This window comes from Symphalangus syndactylus, chromosome 13 (assembly GCF_028878055.3).
Source record: "Symphalangus syndactylus isolate Jambi chromosome 13, NHGRI_mSymSyn1-v2.1_pri, whole genome shotgun sequence".
NCBI classification, from domain to species: Eukaryota; Metazoa; Chordata; class Mammalia; order Primates; family Hylobatidae; genus Symphalangus; species Symphalangus syndactylus.
In genome coordinates, this window is record NC_072435.2 from 107,656,446 (window position 1) to 107,678,544 (window position 22,099).

Genomic DNA, 22,099 nt, shown 5'->3' on the forward strand with positions numbered 1-22,099 from the left:
AAAAAAAAAAGAAAGCTATTTGTTTTTCATTTTCCATAATGAACCAAACTCCAAAGGATAGACTCTATAGTCTTCAAAATATAAAAGGTAGCCTTAAAAATGATATATTCTAGGGTCCAAACACCAGCGAAGCCTTTTCAGACAGGCCATGAGCACAATAAGACTAAGACTCTAAGTGAATTATTCAGAGGACTTGTGCCATTATGGAAAGACCAAAAAAGTACATTGTAGAAATGCATCTTCATAACAGATAATAAATTTTATTATCATAATCTTAATCATTAAGTTTTCAGACATTCTTCATCTGGGCAATAAAATATAAGACCGAGCCAGGCTTGGTGGTGCACGCCAGTAGTCCCAGCTACTCAGGAGGCTGAGGCAGAAGGATTGCTTCAGTCAAGGAGTTAAGAGTCCATCCTGATCAACATAACAAGACCTCATTTCTTTAAAAAAAAAAAAAAAATCATTTAGGGTCCTAAAAAGAAAGACTCTTTTTTTTTTTTTTTTTTGAGATGGAGTCTCGCTCTGTTGCCCAGGCTGAAGTGCAGTGGTGCTATCTCAGCTCACTGCAAGCTCTGACTCCCAGGTTCACGCCATTCTCCTACCTCAGCCTCCCGAGTAGCTGGGACTACAGGTGCCCGCCACTACACCTGGCTAATTTTTTTGTATTTTTAGTAGAGACAGGGTTTCACCGTGTTAGCCAGGATAGTCTTGATCTCCTGACCTCGTGATCTGCCTGCCTCAGCCTCCCAAAGTGCTGGGATTACAGGCGTGAGCCACCATGCCTGGCCAGAAAGACTCTTATAGATACAAGATGCATATATGTGGCCTTCAACAATTCTATTAAATTATTGGGAATTTAACAATTTAATAATTCTATTAAATTCTTGGGAATTTAATCCCAAGGAAGGACTCAAATAATACCCTAACAATTTGTCCCAAGATATTCATTTCAGCATCGGTAGAAGAAATAACTCATATACATAGTATGTCACCAATTGAGAGAACATAAAAAATGTTAATACAATACTATAGAATATTATGCAGTCTTGAAAATAAATAGGGTATATATAACTGACATGGAAAGGTATCCAAAATAACAAAAAAATTATAGTCAAAAAAGCATGGATTACACCATCTCCTATGTTTAAAAATTACTTTTTATCTGTATTTTCATTCACACACATATGTGTTTAGGTGGCATCTAGGAGTATTGACTCCAAAGTGTTAACACTACTTACTTATCTCTGGGTGATTGGGCTTGGGAATGGGGGAAAGAACTTCCAAGCTATTGCCATACAACCAGATACAAATACAGGAATCCACAGTAGGAAAACTTACCTTTTAACTGGTCTAGTAAAGACTTAAAACTATTTTCTATTCGTTCCTGAATCTCCATTGTATCCTCTAAAATTGAAAGCAAAAAATGAAAAACTTTCAATTCTATTTTTAGTAAGATAAAGAAGCAAGATAAATACCTGCAAGAAGTTCATGGGCAAGGACATTTTCTTTTCTCTACAGACCCTTATGTATTTTTCATTATTTTGAGACAAAAAGAAAAAGATAATGAAAGGAAAAGGAAGAATAAAAAGAAAGGCACTAATTACCTTTCTGCCAAAGGTACTACCTAAAATTCCTTAAGAGGGCTTAAAATCTATGTGCTTCAAACACTCTAAATGGTAGGATCTACTAACCTTATGATTTAAAAAATAAATAAAAGGAAAAGGGCTATGGAGTATCTGAGATTTTCACTGAGAGCTTACAAAAAAAATCTCTTCTCTACAAAGTGTAGTGCTTCTTCTTTTTTTTTTTTTTTTTTTTTGAGACAAAGTCTCGCTCTATTGTCCAGGCTGGAGTGCAGTGGTGCCATCTCGGCTCACTGCAACCTCTGCCTCCCAGGTTCAAGCGATTCTCCTGCCTCAACCTCTGGAGTAGCTGAGACTACAGGCGCCCGCCACCTTGCCTGGCTAATTTTTGTATTTTTAGTAGACACAGGCTTCTGCCATGTTGGCCAGGCTGGTCTCGAACTCCTGACCTCAGGTGATCCGCCCGCCTTGGCCACCCAAAGTGCTGGGATTACAGGCGTGAGCCACTGCGCCCAGCCTACTGCTTCATTTTTAAAATCCAACAGCCTTTCAACAAATGAAGAATTTCTTCAACTTTTGGACCTAACAAGTGATTTTAAATATGGAATGGACTTAAGCTTCTAAAACATTACTTTGTAACCTACGACTGTACCCTCTCATATACTACACCAGACATTTCAAGAACAGCTTCCAGCTTCCATGTACTCTAAAATTTTCCAAATGTGAGGTTATAGACATTTTATTACGTGTACTACATTTTCTATGACAAAGACCCTGTAAACACAGTGTACACTTACCTAAACCACTGGTATCCAGCTCATAAATATCATTGACAAGATAAAAAGAGCTTATCTGGCACTGAGAACAGCCAGAATTAAAGAATCCACCCATTCTGGTAGGTACAGGACCAAGGAAAGGATACTGGAAAAAAGGGAAAAAAATAATGCTCTTTTAAATCCATTAAAATGCATACGAAATAAGAAAATCAGGTAACTAGTGGATAAAAACCTGTCTCAGTGGTTCAGCTAAAAACCACTAATCAGCAAACTAATAACTGAATCATTACAGTAAAAACAGAACATTTATATTAATTTGTTGCTAGCTATTAAAAACTTACCATCACAAAAAGTTATTTTGCTTTCTCCCTCACTAGTCTGGATATTGAGGAAGCCTCTGCAATTCCCTCTGAGTCTAAAATATTCCTCTTTCTCCTGCTGAAGCTATAAACTGGGACAAAACAATTCCTTACTACTCACCCACCCCAAATTCCTGTTTATAAAACAGTCATAAATATAATTATTGCAACTTTGATGGTAAATACGTATTGATGGTACCTGAATATCCTTCTCAATAAATCGCTTTCCTGTCTCCAGGGTTGCCTCCAGCTGTTGAAGGAGCAAACGAAGAATATCAATCCGGGAGGATACCCCATTCTCGGCAGTCTTCTCCGAGTTCTTTGGCTCCACAGGGTGGTTGAGACTTGGAAGTCCACTGATCAGCCTCAATGTTAAGGATCGGATTCTTAACCACAAGGTCTCCTCCTCTAAGGAAAGTTTCTTATGTTCTTCAGAAACATCCCTTAAACAGAAACATCCTCAAATTATCTAACTTATTTAATCCATTGCTTTCAAATCTTTTTTTTTTTTTTTTTTTTTTTTTGAGACAGAGTCTTGCTCTGTTGCCCAGGCTGGAGTGCAGTGGCACTATCTCTGCTCACTGCAAGCTCTGCTTCCTGGGTTCATGCCATTCTCCTGCCTCAGCCTCCCAAGTAGCTGGGACTACAGGTGCCTGCCACCACACCCGGCTAATTTTTTTTTTTGTATTTTTAGTAGAGACGGGGTTTCACCGTGTTAGCCAGGATGGTCTTGATCTCCTGACCTCATGATCTGCCTGCCTCGGCCTCCCAAAGTGCTGGGATTACAGGCGTCAGCCACCGCGACTGGCCTCAAATCTTTTTTTTTTTTTAATTATACTTTAGGTTTTAGGGTACATGTGCACAATATGCAGGTTTGTTACAAATGTATCCATGTGCCATGTTGTTTTGCTGCACCCATTAACTCGTCATTTAGCATTAGGTATATCTCCTAATGCTGTCCCTCCCCCCTCCCTCCACCCCACAACAGTCCCCGGAGTGTGATGTTCCCCTTCCTGTGTCCATGTGTTCTCATTGTTCAGTTCCCACCTATGAGTGAGAACATGTGGTGTTTGGTTTTTTGTCCTTGCGATAGTTTACTGAGAATGATGGTTTCCAGTTTCATCCATGTCCCTACAAAGGACATGAACTCATCATTTTTTATGGCTGCATAGTATTCCATGCTGTATATGTGCCACATTTTCTTAATCCAGTCTATCGTTGTTGGACATTTGGGTTGGTTCCAACTCTTTGCTATTGTGAATAGTGCCGCAATAAACATACGTGTGCATGTGTCTTTATAGCAGCATGATTTATAGTCCTTTGGGTATATACCCAGTAATGGGATGGCTGGGTCAAATGGTATTTCTAGTTCGAGATCCCTGGGGAATCGCCACACTGACTTCCACAATGGTTGAACTAGTTTACTGTCCCACCAACAGTGTAAAAGTGTTCCTATTTCTCCACATCCTCTCCAGCACCCATTATTTCCTGACTTTTTAATGATAGCCATTCTAACTGGTGTGAGATGGTATCTCACTGTGGTTTTGATTTGCATTTCTCTGATGGCCAGTGATGATGAGCATTTTTTCATGTGTTTTTTGGCTGCATAAATGTCTTCTTTTGAGAAGTGTCTATTCATGTCCTTTGCCCACTTTTTGATGGGGTTGTTTTTTTCTTGTAAATTTGTTTGAGTTCATTGTAGATTCTGGATATTAGCCCTTTGTCAGATGAGTAGGTTGCAAAAATTTTCTCCCATTCTGTAGGTTGCCTGTTCACTCTGATGGTAGTTTCTTTTGCTGTGCAGAAGCTCTTTAGTTTAATTAGATCCCATTTGTCAATTTTGGCTTTCGTTGCCATTGCTTTTGGTGTTTTAGACATGAAGTCCTTGCCCACGCCTATGTCCTGAATGGTATTGCCTAGGTTTTCTTGTAGGATTTTAATGGTTTTAGCATAGATCAATGGAAGCGAACAGAGCCCTCAGAAATAATGCCGCATATCTACAACTATCTGATCTTTGACAAACCTGACAAAAACAAGAAATGGGGAAAGGATTCTCTATTTAATAAATGGTGCTGGGAAAACTGGCTAGCCATATGTAGAAAGCTGAAACTGGATCCCTTCCTTACACCTTATACAAAAATTAATTCAAGATGGATTAAAGGCCTCAAATCTTTTAAAGTTAACTTTTACTGGTTAAGATGCCTTTGAATGGTTCCAGCTTTCATTTACTAGCTGAATGACCTAAGACAAGCCAAAACGTTCTCAAATCCCATTTCACTATCAATAAAATGGGAATGATAACCTATTTAGCAGGTCATTTTCGGCTGGGCACGATGGCTCATGCCTGTTATCCCAGCACTTTGGAAGGCTGAGGTGGGCAGATCACAAGGTCAGGAGATCGAGACCATCCTGACTAATACGGTGAAATCCCATCTCTACTAAAAATACAAAACATTAGCCAGGCGTGGTGGTGGGCGCCTGTAGTCCCAGCTACTCGGGAGGCTAAGACAGGAGAATGGCATGAACCAGGGAAGTGGAGCTTGCAGTGAGCCAAGATTGCACCACTGCACTCCAGCCTGGGCGACAGAGCAAGACTCCATCTCAAAAACAAAAACAAAAACAAAAAACAGGTCATTTTCCTTATAAGTGACACTTTGTTCTCTGATTATAAAAATAATACATGAGGACAGGTGTGGTGGCTCACACCTGTAATCCCAGCACTTTGGGAAGCTGAGGTGAGGGATTGCTTGAGGCCAGGAGTTGGACAACAGCCTGGTAAACATAGCAAGACCCAGTCTCTGAAAAAAAAAAATACAAAAAATTGGCTGGACGTGGTGGCACACACCTGTAGTCCCAGCTACTAGGGAGGCTGAGATTGGAGGATTGCTTGAGCCCAAGAGTTCAAGGCTGCAGTGAGATATGGTCACTCCACTGTACTCCAGCCTGGGTAAGATCCTGTCTCTAATAAAAATAATAATACATAACATAAAAAATTCAAATGATAGAAAAATGTAAAAGGTAGAAAAGGTGCCCTGATAACCAATACCCACAGTATTATCAGGTTTGGTATAGATCTTTTTAGACTTTTGTAATGTGGATGTATAAAAATCTAACTAAAAATAGGGGCTGTGGCCGGGCGCAGTGGCTAACGCCTGTAATCCCAGCACTTTGGGAGGCTGAGGCAGGCAGATCATGAGGTCAGGAGATTGAGACCATCCTGGCTAACACGGTAAAATCCCGTCTCTATTAAAAATACAAGGCCGGGCGCGGTGGCTCACACTTGTAATCCCAGCACTTTGGGAGGCCGAGGCGGGCGGATCACGAGGTCAGGAGATCGAGACCAAGGTGAAACCCCGTCTCTACTAAAAATACAAAAAATTAGCCGGGCGTGGTGGCAGACGCCTGTAGTCCCAGCTACTCGGAGAGGCTGAGGCAGGAGAATGGCGTGAACCCGGGAGGCGGAGCTTGCAGTGAGCCGAGATCGCGCCACTGCACTCCAGCCTGGGTGACAGAGCGGGACTCCGTCTCAAAAAAAAAAAAAAAAAAAAAAAAATACAAAAAAAATTAGCCGGTTGTGGTGGCACACGCCTGTAGTCCCAGCTGAGGCTAATGCAGGAGAATTGATTGAACCCGGGAGGCGGAGGTTGCAGTGAGCCGAGATTGTGCCACCGCACTCCAGCCTGGACGACAGAGTGAGACTCCATCACATACACACACACACACACAAAAATAGGGGCTGGGTGCGATAGCTCATACCTGTAATCCCAGCACTTTGAGTGGCCCAGATGGGGGGATCAACTGAGGTCAGGAGTTCGAGATCAGCCTGGCCAACATGGCAAAACCCCGTCTCTACTAAAAATACAAAAATTAGCCGGGTGTGGTGGCAGGGACCTGTAATACCAGCTACTTGGGAGGCTGAGGCAGGAGAATCTCTTGAACCCAGGAGGTGGGGGTTGCAGTGAGCCGAGATCATGCCACTGCACTCTAGCCTGGGCGACAGAGACAGACTAGGTCTCAAAAATAAAAAGTAACTAAAAATAATACTTACACAACTTAATAATTTTAAACAAATTGGTTACAGTATGCAACAGAGGCTCCATCTAAATCTAAAAAAAAAGTAACTAAAAATAGTATGTATACAACTTAAGTCTAAACAAATTGGTTACAGTAATTACATTATTTTGCAAACTTCATCTTTTTATGACAGTATGTGTAGAAAAGAGTTAACATAGCAGGCCTGCAGCTAGTATCGTTAGTCCTACTTGCAAGGTTGGCCCTTGGCTGATGTCTGGGAACTTTGCACTCCAACTGTTCCCTAAAATGATAAGAGTGGCTCGTTGTGCCTAGATTGTTTATATAAACCATGTTGTTTATGGTGAACACCTGCTTTCTTTCCACTCAGGATAGACAGAGTGTACCCACATAACAATGAAACCTTAAGCACCAAGTCTCTACTGGGTTTCCCTGGGCAGGAACATTCCACCTGTGTTACTGCATTTTTCCCTGCTGGAGAAAGGAGCATACTCAGTGTTTCCCCTCAGAGGAGGGAGAAAGCACTGGAAGTCTGAGTTCTCCAGACTCTGCCTGTTCCTTTTTCCCTTCCGGATTCTGTCATGTGTCCTTTCACTGTAATAAACCTTAGCTGTTGAGTGCAACTAACTATATGCTCAGCCCTGTGAATCCTGCTGGGACTCAATCCTAAATCACTGAATGTGGCCTTGGCAACCCACAAATCACGGAATTTTCAGAACTACCTCATATACACTTCTTAGCATGTTTCTGCATTTATTTCCTTAGGTTCTACTTTCCTAGAAGCAGATCTGCCAAATTAAATGGTATGTGGCATTTTAAATCTTGATACATATCACTACAATTCCCTATAGGAAGATTGTATAAAATTTATCCCTGTGTAAATGCATAATAAGTATTTACCATACAGCCTTGCTGACCACAAGTATTCATCTTTTTTGCTAGAAACAAAATCTTTATTGCTGTAAGATGTGTTTCTTTGAACTTCTGGTTAAGCCCTTTGCCCAATTTCTTATTTTCTTATTGACTTTTTAAGAGTTCTCTCTATATATGAAGGATATTTGTATGAAGAAATTTACTACAAACCTTTAGAACTTAACAAATTTATTATTTCTATTTACAGAAGTTAAATCCTTTATGTTTCCAGATTTGGTATAATGCTAGGAAAGGCTTTCCTCACCTATTTAAAAATATTTTCTATATTTTCTTCTAGAATTTCTAAGGAATCTAGAATTTAGCATATAGTCTTTAATCCACCTGGAATTCTCATATATGCTGTGAAGGAGATCTAACTTTTAGATTAACCGGCAGTCCCAGCATAGGGGTGAGCTACACTTTATTCATTTGGCTTACCTATATTTTCTGATCCCTACAACAAACATATGTTATTTCATATTTGTGTAAAGGTGAAGTTTGTTTTTTTTAATTTTAGATTCATCCTAATTCTTTTTTCTTTTTTTCTGAGATGGAGTTTTGCTCTTGTTGCCCAGGCTGGAGTGTAATGGTGTGATATCAGCTCACTGCAACCTCCGCTCCCTGGGTTCAAACAATTCTCCTGCCTCAGCGTCCCGAATAGCTGGGATTACAGGCACACGCCACCACGCCCAGCTAATTTTTGTATTTTTAGTAGAGATAGGGTTTCACCATGCTGGCCAGGATGGTCTTGAACTCTGGACCTCAAGTGATCCACCGGCCTCGGCCTCCCAAAGTGCTGCAATTACAGGCCTGAGCCACTATGCCCAGCCCAACCTAATTCTTTAAAAATAAATTGCTTCACCCAGGAGTTCGAAGCTGCAGTGAGCTATGATCTTGGGCTCTTTAAAACAAAACAAAACAAAACCTTTAAAAATTGCTTAAGGTTAAATTCCAGTTACCTGTCCTTTGGATCCCAGCTGAAAAAGACATTTAAGTCTCTGTTGTCTCGCAAATCTTCCCATGGAATGTCATCTTCTTCTGGCCTAAGGTTCATTGACTTTATACTTTCTGCTAAACTGGTGGATCTGTGATAAAGAAAAATCCACATATTATTTTAATAGTAAAATAGCCAGAAAATATTATTAATCAGGACTTCCTGTTTTACTAGACAGGAAGGGAAAGAGGAAGGAAGGGCTCATATAAGGTGAAATAGAACCAAGCGCAGATCAAACTGGCTTGCTACATGGCAAGCCCACACAAAACAAAGGGGATCAGCATTAATTCCTGAAATCTCTTGATTTGTAGGGGAGGAGGAACCTTTGTAAGCACAATATGGACCAGGGGTTGATGACCATGACCTAAATGGCTTCTGTAATGGTCCCAAGATGCTGCTGGCAGTACTCTATCATTCCCCATGACATGTACCAAGTTCTGTTTCCCCACTGTCTCTCTCCCTTTTTTCCGCCTATTTTACCTTAAGCCTGCTAATAACACCCATGAGCCCATTAACGGCTCTTAACAACTGATCTAATCCCTTAGTTCCTTTATAGCTCTCATGCAATACTTACATATTTGCTTCAAGTAGAAGGTCTAACAGCATCCGTTCAGTACGGACTTGTGCAAAATGAAGAGAATTATTCAGCCTGTTCCTAAAAGCGATAAACTCTGGGATCTTCTCAAATGCACCATATTTGTAAGCTTGAATAATATATTCTGAGGTCTGAGAAGGAAAGACATCACCTTGGTATAAATAATTCACAAGTCAGGCAATGTAAGCAAACCTTGCCAGCCAAAACAAAACACTCAAACGAAAATTAAGTTTTAAATCTAATCTTTAAAGGTCTTGGTCACCAAGTAGAATATTAGCTTTTTAAAATGTTTTTCTTCCTTCTTATACTTTAAACAAATGTCTCCTTTACTAATACTACTAATTGTAATAACCAGCTTCTGCCACCATCACATAAGCCTTCTCTTGGCAGTCATATCTTTCAATTCAATAGGAACTGAGGTTTTGTTTTGCCACATCAGTCAAAAATTTGGTTAGTGCCATTCTGGAAGGGATGTTACTCCATGTTTTTCTGCATCTAAGGTAAACTGTGTTTCATACAAAGGTTCCAAAAGCACCAGAATAATAGAACCTCCTGCCCCCCCCACCCCAAATAAAAACCACTCTCCTTTAGAAAAAGATAGGCTGCTCTTTGGTTTTGCTTATTTCTGAATACTGTATTAGAAACACAGGGCATATGAGCATTACGTCAGGATAGAAGTAAGACACCAAACAAAAGACCTATAAAAATTCATGTCATAATCTATTCTGAGGACAAAGACTTCAAGAACCAAGTTTCTTGTCCATCTACATTACGTAAGACCTCTGCTGGAAATTTCCTTAAACAAGTATGTGAAGGGAACATTCACCACATGTGCTTTAATTGTAGCTTAATACATATACAGAGATCAAACATTACAGAACAGAGGCAAGATAAAGAATTCTAAGCAGAAATTCTGGCACAATAGAAGAAAATCTCAGGGAAGAACATTTCATGGGTGTGGGACTATGCCATCAGGATCAGAAGATAGGAGATTACCCCTTTGGGCCAAGGAAACCATTATGCTCAAAGCTGATGTCTGCCCCCAAAAAAGATCCTTTCTAGAAAAAACAGTCTTTTTACACAGCCTCAGTTAATCAGCTCTGTCCCCATCTCCATTACGTCTGAATAATTTGCCCAGTAGGAAAATAGGCCAATAGTCAACAACATACCCTCTGATATACAGCCTTGCAGGGTTCATTTCAGGCCGCGGGATTGCGCCACGGGCGCTAATTCAACTGCATTCGATGCGGCTTTTAAACCCCCATGGGACACCTCGGCGAGCTGTTTGCCTGCAGTATCTGGAGAAATTAAAGACGGACGGACACAAGAAAATTAAAAAGATTACTTGTGATCCTGCAGGTTTCAAGAAGGACTACCTGAAAAAGCTCGAGTATACCTTCTAGCTTGATTAAAGGACAGTGATACACCCTATCAAGAGGAGGCCAGGATACTCTAAACACATATGCCTATCCTATGGCCCCTTGAATTAGAAAACACAGCAAGGTTTACTATCAGCCCTTGTAATAGGAACTTACAGCTGGGGGAAAAAAAACAGCTGGTTAGGAACACATGATTCAGCAATTAATCAAAAAGAAAGTATGACTTTAGTAATTCCAATCAAAGTTATAATTACAGTTCCAAAGTATGCTATGATTTAAGGAGGGAACCCAGCCTTACCAAGTGTAGAGGCAGTTTTAATTTCTAAGTGGTCCGTGGAACACCACTTTATTTAAAAAAAAAAAAAAAAAAAAAGGCAATAGCTTTTCAAAGAGAAAAATAAGGGGCAACAAAGAGAGTATAGTCTTTAACAAACTAAGAAGGTAGTCACAGTTCTCTGGCTTATCTTTTTTAGATAGTCCTTCTGTAACACTGTAGTAAAGTACCACTGCAGAGCTAGACAAGGGCCTGGGATGCAACCAGTAGGACCAAGGCTGTGGAAGTAGTACTATGTGAAGAAACAACCCCCTACTGGAACTGCAGGCAAAACTGAAAGCCACAGGCACTTTAAAGACTTTTGAATAACAAAGTATGTTGTCCATACCTATTTCTACTCATTTATGCACCAATGAGGCTATTTAGATCCCGAATGGATTCCTGAAATGAACCCTGGTCACTGTAAAAATTAGTGAAATATATGGACATAAAACCCCTGAATAATGGTCTTTGTGAATACCTAGAGATTTTATTTTCTTTTATTTACTTTTTTTTTTTTTTGAGACAGTCTCACTCTGTCACCCAAGAGTGACAGCTGGAGTGCAGTGGCATGATCTCAGCTCACTGCAACCTCCACCTCCCAGATTCAAGCAAGTCTCCTGACTCAGCCTCTCAAGTAGCTGGAATTACAGGCACTCGCCAACACACCCAGATAATTTTTGATTTTAAAGGGAAATTTTAAAGAAGTAAAAACATATAAGTGACTTTTAAAGATATGAAAATCTGGTGCTTATTTTCATATTTTTAAAAATCTATTCCAAAGTAAGATGACAACAGAAAATAACCTTTATAGAAAGAAAATCCCTATGCAGACCTTCCAAATACAACTTTCAGTCCCATAGCACAAAACATTACTAAGCAAAACACTAGATTTTCCATTTAAGTAAAAGTGTCCTGTCAAAGAGCTAGGTGGGAATTGAAATGCATCAGTCATCCAAGGAAAAAGCATCCGGGGATCCCAAAAACTACCAAGAATAAAAGATGCAGAGTATAGAGCTCTGGATTTGAAGAGAGATATTTCTGATACTCTAAGCACAAGGTTGAACACACACAGTAAGACACTACAATCATAATTTTTCTTAGCCTTAGATTTCTTTAGGAAACAGTTCACACCACAGTCTCCATCTGGCACTCAACATTAAGGTCAAGCTACATGTTCCTAGCTGTACCCTATTTTTCTTTTTTGGTGGGGGGACAGAGTCTCTCTCTTGTCACCCAGGCTGGAGTATAATGGTACAATCAGCTCACTGCAACCTCCACCTCCCGGGTCAAGCAATTCTCCTGTCTCAGCCTGCCGAGTAGCTGGGATTACAGGCACCTGCCACCATGCCCAGCTAATTTTTGTATTTTTAGTAGAGATGGGGTTTCACCACGTTGGCCAGGCTGGTCTTGAACTCCTGACCTCAGGTGATCCACCCACCTCAGCCTCCCAGTGCTTGGATTATAGGCGTGAGCCACTGTGCCCAGCCTGTACTGTATTTTTCTTTTGCCTCTAGGACGCCTCAAGATTATCTCCTGTCAGCAGATTAAATAAGCTCTATCTTCTTAGCAGTAATCAAAATATATTTCAAGTGTCCTAGTCTCTGATCGATAAAATGCTATAATTTTATCAGGTTCAACATCACATACATTCAGATGAATTAGTCACTTTTGCCCCACACAACCATCAGCAAAACATCCAACAAAGATACAAAAAAAAACTCTGAGGATGACACATCCCCTCAAATTGCTCCTAGGGGTCTCCTTTGCCTATATTACAATACTTTTGTAATTTTATTTTTAGAGTTTTCTTTCAAAACAACTCTTCAGACACAATATTTGTGGGAAGAAAAAATTAAAGCCTAATTCTGATATATATAAAGTAATGTGTCTTTACTGACCACATCTTCATGAGTAATACAGTTCTTCTAGAATGCTGGATGATTGAAAGCTAAAGGAAAACCAGCCACTGGGCTGGAATTAATCCCTGATTTACTCCCACTACCTCAAAGCTATTTGAGAAACAAACCTTTGAAAAGGAATCTGCAGTAAATCAAATGTTTCTTTCATCTCCCCTACAAATACAGAAATGAGGCCATAAATAATGAGATGAGGAAATCAATCCTTTTGATTTTTTTTTTTGAGCTAGTGAAACTTCTTGAAAACAGGAGGGCAAGTACAGATACTTGAACACACAATGAAAATTCATAGGTTTATAGCTCATCCATGTTGGATTTTAGAAACTCAACATCCTAGGGATGACCTTCTGACCTCTAAGCCAGGCCAGCACACCTTCTGAGTAACAAGCTCAGATGCTGATACTCATTTTCCTCTCTCCCTGATCAGAGGCTGTGCCACAAAATGAGGTCTGAACGGAGATATCAATCACTGCAGAGGTAAGGGGGCCACTTTGGGGAGGGGATACAGGACTAAGAACCAACTAATGGTACACAGCTCATTATCTAAGCACAAGAGGCTGCTTTCCACCTGCTCAGAGCTGTCCTTTGCTACTCCAGCCCTCTAGGCCATTCCCTGAAACTTGTCAGAACGTAATTATCATAAACTGAGAACAAACCTATATCCCATGTTCCGAAATGCTTCTATTTAATACAATACCCCATTAAAGAATTAGATGGAAGATAGATTAGTCATCCTGCTACAGTAAAACAAAAGGGTTGAAAAAAAATCCTCATGAGTGTTTGCCAAGAAGAACCCCAGAAACTAGCTTCCTTGCTAGTTCCTTAATTGCTGGTAGACCATGAGAATGGAAAGCTATGGGCAGATAGCTGGCACAGCCAACTTCAGGCGATGAGGCTTGGAAGTCTGTGAAAACCAAGTAGGCAGTGACCACCCTGGAGACATTCCTTTTCTCCACATTCATTGTTGGGCAGTTTTTCACAATTGGTCAACTGAGTACAGACCGTATGGTTTTCCTACAAAAACTTCTGCTTAACCAACAAGTAGAGCCCAAGTCTGCTTGCAGTGAAAAATATGGTGCAAATCCCATCCTTTCATTATGGCACAGAGAAGCTCTATTTTATTTATTGCTACTTTAAAAAAACATATTATTCATCTAAGTTTCTTGGAATGCCTTTTAATTTTCTAAGAAAATACAAGTACATTCACCTTTGGCAAAGAGCACAATGGACATACATTTCAGAGTTAAATAAAAGTAACAGAGAGCAGCTGCTATTGCAGAATGTTATATGGCATCCCAGGCTATGAACGCTTATGGGCTGTTTCTTATACCCTTGGAAAAGTCTCTTAGAGATCAAAAGCCAGGTCTAAGAGGACTGACACTTCCTAGTCAGTAAATACCAGTTTTTAAATGCAACTTTCCAAGGATTCTATTAAACACACCCATTCTAACAAACACAAATAACTCTCTACCTCTCCCTACCAGCCTTGGACGGTAAGCTGTGGTCTAAGGGCACTTGCTAGTTCAGCATGGTGCACCTTAACATGTGTACTTGTGACATGACGTGACGCGCTCAATAGTGTGCAGTCAGCAGGCAAGATCACGGTTAAAAAATAGTTTTTCACTTACATCTTTCTGGTTGGAGTGAAAAAACCTGAGTGCGAAGTTACAGGATTGGGACGCAGCAGCATACTGACCTAGAGATTCAGCATATCGGGTCAAAAGATAACTAGATCAGAAGGAAAGAAGGAAAAAAAAGACATGTTATACTTACTTACCTAGCTCAAGTAACAAATATTATGCTTCAAATTACTTGGCAAAAAAATAGCTAGGCATAAGAAAACACTAAAACATACTCCCACAGAAATGATCTAATTCACCAGTTAAAATTTAAAAAAATAAATAAAAAAAAAAGAGCCAAAAGTTAACTCAGTTTTGTGGGAGACCTAAAGTTTTATACTAGGCTTTCTTACACTCTGATGATTAATGGCACATAAAAGTTCTAAGAGAACATAATGCTGTCTTCCTAAAACAGCACCACAGACAACATAATGCTGTCTTCCTAAAACAGCACCACAGACAACAGAGAAAATGCCATTAAGTGATAATAGCATAATAATAAAGAGTAGTCTAAATACAAGTCCAAAATACAAATTCAAACTTTGTTGAGGTCAATAAAGTACACGTGTCAACTTCAACTGCAAAGTGGAAATGAACACTTCAAAATAATGTGTGCTAAGAGTAAGGGTTCAAAGTATATAGACGTTTGCTATCTCTGGGGAAAACTCTCTTACATTTCTAAATTGTGCAAATTTTCAAATTACCACAAAATGCTGGGAGATATAAAAATCTTTCTGCTTTGCAATGGATCATAACAGGTTATTATTTAATCAAAAAGGCTTAATGTCAGGATCAACTTTAAAATCCAAGTTAGAGTCCTGTGTACCCCACACTGGTATAGCTGGCTGCTCATTATTCAGAGTATATACTACCAACCCAATGGTATCATGCTGGATATGCTTAGCATCAAGGCTGGAGTAAAGATCCACCACTGGTTCAAATGCACCCAGCATACAGTAGATTCGAACAAGCAGCAATTTGAACTGAGCATTGGAGGGGCTATGGGTTAATCCCTCTTCCAGCGAAGTCAGGGCCTGCCACACAGCAGTCTCATCACCTAGAACCAAAATACAGCATTATCCACTGATCTTGACAGCAAATGAAAGCTTCCCCAAAACAAAAAACAAAACCTTACTGACATCATCAACCCCCTCTATAAATGAAGTTAAATGACAGAGAACAAATTTTAGATATACACCTATAACCAAAATAGAGAATTTCCCCTCAACAGAGAGTCCTTCAATAGTTAAGTCTATTCTTAAACATGCCCACAGCAAAAATGATGCAGATTTTAAGTGGCCAGGTCTTGTGGGGGGAAGTTATAGAATCTCATAGAATCTCAGATTCTGGGAAGAGATGGACTTTGAAGGAAAACTGGAGCTCAGCACCTTGACCCTGCAGGATTTCCTCTATAAAACACCAGACAGATGTTCTCTATAGACATCATTTTTCTTCCGTATGTAACTCTACTAACAGAATGGCAAATAGGATGTTTGAAAATATTTACTCATTAATAATCAAATTAAAATGATACTTTTTTGGGGGTCTATGAAATTTCAAAAGGTACATGTATCTCTAGTCTTCAAGATTAAGTAACTTATTCTTTAGGATCCATCTAAAGAAAATACTATGAAATACAGATAAAGCTTTATATACAAAAATAGTTATCGTACTATCTAGTGATGTAATGATGGGAGGATGAGTAGGTAAATTACGGTAACTTTGACACATGGAAACGTCATATAACTACTTGACATTAATGGAGAGTTTTTAATTACAAAGGAAAATGTTTGTGCAAGAATGTTCAGTAAAACACACACACAGAAAATTCAAGTTAGTACAAAGAGTTGATCTCAACTCTTAAAATATGCACAAAGAGAGAGAGAAGAAGAAAACAAACAAAAATGTTAGCTGGACATGGTAGATCATGCCTATACTCCCAGCACTTTGGAAAGCTGAGGTGGGAGGATCACTTGAGCCCACAAGTTTGAGACCAGCCTGAACAACATAGCTAGACCTCGTCTCTACTAAAAACATTTTTGAAAAAATTAGCCAGATGTGGTGGTGGTGCACACTGCCTATGGTTCCAGCTACTCAGGAGGCTGTGGTTGGGAGGATTGCTTCAGCCTAGGAGGTTGAGGCTGCAGTGAGCTGTGATCATGCCACTGCACTCCAACCTTGGCAGCAGAGTGCAGCTTTGTCTCAAGAATAGAAAAGGAAAAAAAAAAATGCAAAAGTGATGAGTGCTTTTGAGGTCCAAAAAAAGTGAGATTTTAAGTAAACTGCTTTCCAAAATTTATACAAGTTACTTTTACAGTCAGTAACAATAGCAAAAATGAAAGCACCATGCAGTAAGATTTTAAGGTAATATTCTATATGCTGTTTTCCAAAAGAAAAGAAAGATAGGCCGGGCACAGTAGCTCATGCCTATAATCCCAGCACTTTGGGAGATGGCTTGAGCCCAGGACTTTGAGACCAGCCTGGGAAACATGGCAAAACCCCAACTATACAAAAAATACAAAAATTGGCTGGGCACAGTGGCTCACACCTGTAATCCCAGCACTTTGGGAGGCCAGGGAAGCAGATCACCTCAGGTCAGGAATTCGAGACCAACCTGGCCAACACGGTAAAACCTCTTCTCTACTAAAAATACAAAAATCAGCCGGGCGTGGTGGCAGGTGCCTATAATTCCAGCTACTCAGGAGGCTGAGGCAGGAGAATTGCTTGAACCCAGGAGACAGAGGTTGCAGTGAGCCGAGATCGCACCATTGCACTCCAGCCTGGGACGGAGTTAAGACTCCATCTCAAAATAAAAATAAAATTTAATAATAAATAAAAAATAAATTTAAAAAAATTTAAAATTAACTAAATAAATAATACAAAAACTAGCCAGGCATGGTGGCATGTGCCTATACTCCCAGTTACCCAGGAGGCTGAAGTGGGAGGATCCCTTGAGCCCAGGAGGTTGAGGCTACAGAGAGCTACTATGGTGCTACTGCACTCCAGCCTAGATGAGAGTGTGAAACCCTGTCTCAAAATAAAAAAATAGCCTTTCAGAAAAAGTATTTGAGAGCATCAACTTCCTAAAGCACTCAATCCTTTTGAATTCAAATCAATCTCTTTAAATGCCCTCATCAACTTTCTATTGATTTCTAAGTTCTGCCAGGTGCACCTTTAACAATGATTATGACTGTGACTGGAGTACTTCAACATCCCTTTCACTGACTTCAAGAAGCCCTGCATCTTCACAAGATCTACAATTTCATTTTGCAAATGATTCCCATGTATTTGTCTGCACTGCAGGATTTTGGACAATTTACCTTTTTTCTCTCTGCCCTCCACTTCTCTCACCTATAAAACTGTGACAATAACTGTATTATTAAAATGTTTAAATTGGCCGGGTGTGGTGACTCACGCCTGAAATCCCAGCACTTTGGGAGGCTGAGGCGGGCGGATCACGAGGTCAGGAGTTCAAGACCAACCTGACCAACATGGTAAAACCATGTCTCTACTAAAAATACAAAAATTAGCCAGGCATGGTGGTGTGCACCTGTAATCCCAGCTAGTCAGGAGGCTGAGGCAGGAGAATCGCTTGAACTTGGGATGCAGAGGTTGCAGTGAGCCAAAATCACACCAATGCACTCCAGCCCAGGCAACAGAGCGAGACTCAATCTCAAAAAAATAAAGTAAGATAAAATAAAATAAAATAAAATAAAATAAAATAAAATAAAATAAAATAAAATGTTTAATTTGTGTAAAGTACTTTCACATGCCTAATAATCAACTGTCAGTTGTTACTATTATCATATGGCCACATATCTTGCTCAAAATATTAATATAAGAGACTAGCAAAGCCATAGTCACTATTGGTGAGAACAGATGCTAGGCATCAGTAAGAAAGGCTATCTGTGTGGGGATCAAATTACTACATGATCAGTTCATTAATGTTTTCATGTTAAAATGACTTTTGCTGCCCTATGCAGCCTCATGAATCTAGGGGCTCAAATAACAAGTTCTCTGATGACAAGGATTTCACTCTCATCCCTGGTACAGTATAGTGTAAGAAGTATTACTGGCCAGGCGCAGTGGCTCATGCCTGTAATCCCAGCATTTTGGGAGGCCAAGGCAGACAGATCACCTGAGGTCAGGAGTGTGAGACCAGCCTAACATGGTGAAACCCCATCTCTACCAAAAATACAAAAATTAGGCTGGGTGCAGTGGCTCACCCTGTAATCCCAGCACTTTGGGAGGCCGAGGTGGGTGGATCACAAGGTCAAGAGATCGAGACCATCCTGGCCAACATGGTGAAACCCTGTCTCTGCTAAAAATACAAAAAATTAGCCGGGTGTGGTGGTGGGCGCCTGTAGTCCCAGCTACCTGGGAGGCTGAGGCAGGAGAATCACTTGAACCCAGGAGGTGGAGGTTGCAGTGAGCCAAGATTGTGCCACTGCACTCCAGTCTGGCGACAGAGCGAGACTTTGTCTCAAAAAAAAACCACAAAAATTAGCCAGGCATAGTGGCACATGCCTGTAATCACAGCTACTCGGGCGGCTGAGACAGGAGAATCGTTTGAACCTGGGAGGAGGATGTTGCAGTGAGCCAAGATTGTGCCATTACACTCCAGCCTGGGCAATAGAGCGAGACTCCATCTCAAAACAAACTGAAAAAAAAAAAAAACAAAAAAAAACACTACCATATGGTTACATACAATGTCCTACAGAAGCTCAGAGGAGCATAAAATCCCCAGTGAGGAAGAGTTAAAATCAAGACAAGCTTTGTTAAAGGCACCATTTGAGTAAAACTTAGATAGATGAGGGAGGTAAGAAAGTTATTTCAAAGAGAGGCAACATGATGTTAAGTGATAGTAGCAAAAAAAATTTTAAAGTAGATTCAAGACTGTAAATACCTAAGAATCTGGAGATGTGGACACAGGCCAGATTATAAACAGCATTACAAACTATCCCAAAACACGTGACTTTTATCCTCAGGAAAACAGGGTACCTCTGAAGCATATTTTTTTCTTTTTAAATTTTTTAGAGACAGGGTCCTGCTCTGTCATCCAGGCTGGAGTGTAATGGTGTGATCATAGCTCACTGCAGCCTTGAACTACTGGGCTCAAGCCTTGGCTTCCTGAGGTCTGAAGGATTTTAAGAATGGCATGATAAGGCTGGGTGCAGTGGCTCACGCCTGAATCCCAGCACTTTGGGAGGCCGAGGCGGGTGGATCACCTGAAGTCAGGAGTTTGAGACTAGCCTGGCCAACATGGCAAAACCTTGTCTCTACTAAAAACACAAAAACTGGCCAGGCACAGAGGCTCGCACCTATAATCCTAGCACTTTCGGAGGCCGAGGCGGGCAGATCACGAGGTCAGGTAATTGAGACCATCCTGGCTAACGTGGTAAAACCCCATCTCTACTAAAAATACAAAAAATTAGCCAGGCATGGTGGTGGGCACCTGTAGTCCCAGCTACTCGGGAGGCTGAGGCAGCAGAATGGCGTGAACCCAGGAGGCAGAGCTTGCAGTGAGCTGAGATCGCACCACTGCACTCCAGCCTGGGCGACAGAGCAAGACTCCATCTCACAAAAAAAAAAAAAAAAAAAAAAAAACTAGCCGGGCTTGGTGGCATGTGCCTGTAAACCCATCTACTCTGGGGCTAAGGCATGAGAATCGCTTGAATCCAGAAGGCGGAGGTTGCAGTGAGCTGAGATCACGCCACTGCATTCGAGCCTGGGCAACAAGAACAAGACTCCATCTCAAAAAAAAGCAAAACTGAGTGCTCTATGAAATGATCTGTGAGGGCAGGGGTTGTGTTTATCTTGCTTACCACTGTCTCTTCAGCTCTTTGTTTCTTCTATAGTTAAATTCTCATGAATAATATGCTATAAGCACCTAAACTTATTTATTCTCCAAAACTGCTAATAAGAGAAAATGTCAGGGGGTGGGACCTAAAGAAAAGGCAATCCCAATACCATTTGCTGAATCATCCTTCTCTTCCCCAATCACTCACAATGCTTCCTTTACCATGTCTTATATTTTTATCTTAAATGAGACAAACTATATTCCAGAAAGAATGCATTTTTCTGTATACAAAATTTTTTGAAGTGAATAAAAGATATTCTGTTCCATAGGCCTGTGCATGTATTTTTTAGTCAGTTTCATTGTATTTTAATTTTTGTAGCTTTGTCATAGTATTTTTTTTTTACAGTCATTACTTATTATTCACAAACACTTAGAAACAGAACAGATATCCATTCATTTAACATTATCCTGGTTACGAAGGGATAAATTGGAGACAGGTTTTTTTTTTTTTTTTTTTTTTGAGACGGAGTCTTGCTCTGTTGCCCAGGCTGAAGTGCAGTGGCATGATCTCAGCTCACTGCAACCTCCGCCTCCCAAGCTCAAGTAATTCTCCTGCCTCAGCCTCCCAAGTAGCTGGGACTACAGGTATGCGCCCAAATACCCAGCTAATTTTTATATTTTTAGTACAGACGAAGTTTCGCCATGTTGGCCAGGCTAGTCTCGAACTCCTGACCTCAGGTGATCCACCCGCCTCAGCCTCCCAAAGTGCTAGGATTACAGGCATGAGCCATCGCACCTGGCCAAGACAGGTTTTTCTGGAAGCACCCTAGAAATATCAAGAAAAGCAGAACCTAAAAGCATAAATAAAATTTGTGGACTGTAAAATTAGTCTAACGAAAGAATGCAGTACTTATAATCAATAAAAACAAAAAGTAAAGTTGAACTGAAATCACTGCTACTTACCTGTTTCCCTCCATACATCAATAAGCACATGGACAGCAAGGAGACAGTAATAGTCAGAAAACTGCAATTCTGTTTTCAAACAGGTTTTCCCTATGGGGGAAAAAAATCATATCTATTTTAACATTTATTCAACTATTACTGACCCCAAAGGAGTTTTTAAAAGCAGGAAAGTGACAGGAGGGAGAAGAGGAAAAGTAAAAGAAAATTAAGAATAAGATAAGTACCAAGAGAAAAATATAAGCCACGAATCAAAGGGTTCAAAAGAAGGTGAGACCACACTCAGCTGGAACAGAAGGTAGGGTTCCAGAGCAGAGGTGGTATCCATGATGGTCCCAAAGGGAGAGAAGGAAGATTTGAAGGAGGTTGAGGTGAAGAAAAGAACATAAGCCAAGTGCCATGTATAACTAAATTCACAATATGCTCCTGACTTCATCTAATTCTTTAGACTACAGATAAATACTGACATCTTATAGTCAGACAATTATATGTCTATCACATATATCTAGCAAAGTCCACACCTATCTGAAGATCATCTATTTCTAAACTAAATATTTATCTTACAATTTATGATATTCCTTTTGTTCACTTACAGTCTATATATTAAGAATATTTAGGCCTACAAGCAGAAAATGTGATAATTATCATAAACTATGCAATCTATATGAGCCCCAATCTAATAAAAAGTTAGCTCATCAGATCAAGAAGAATACAGACAACTGAAAGCCAATCAGAATTATTTAAAACTCCAGGCTTAAGAAAGGCTTTACATCATATTACTTAGATGGTCTTCCCAGACAAAATAGTCTCCTTACAAAACTCATTAAAACAGGGTGCTACAGGTGCTTAAAAAAC

The 22,099-nt window shown here is 40.2% G+C and overlaps 1 protein-coding gene across 2 annotated transcripts in view; it reads right to left on the bottom strand.

Moving 5' to 3' along the window:
- NAA25 (N-alpha-acetyltransferase 25, NatB auxiliary subunit) overlaps positions 1 to 22,099 on the bottom strand; it is an 84,749-nt gene that overhangs the window by 13,373 nt on the left and 49,277 nt on the right. For both annotated transcript variants that reach the window (XM_055238702.2, XM_055238704.2), the window contains 8 exons: positions 21,248 to 21,337; positions 15,361 to 15,541; positions 14,494 to 14,593; positions 9,234 to 9,385; positions 8,625 to 8,750; positions 2,921 to 3,164; positions 2,384 to 2,507; positions 1,342 to 1,407 (listed from right to left, as the gene is read on the bottom strand). In XM_055238702.2, coding sequence (XP_055094677.1) covers positions 1,342 to 1,407; positions 2,384 to 2,507; positions 2,921 to 3,164; positions 8,625 to 8,750; positions 9,234 to 9,385; positions 14,494 to 14,593; positions 15,361 to 15,541; positions 21,248 to 21,337 — 1,083 coding nt within the window. The remainder of the gene's footprint in view (positions 1 to 1,341; positions 1,408 to 2,383; positions 2,508 to 2,920; positions 3,165 to 8,624; positions 8,751 to 9,233; positions 9,386 to 14,493; positions 14,594 to 15,360; positions 15,542 to 21,247; positions 21,338 to 22,099) is intronic.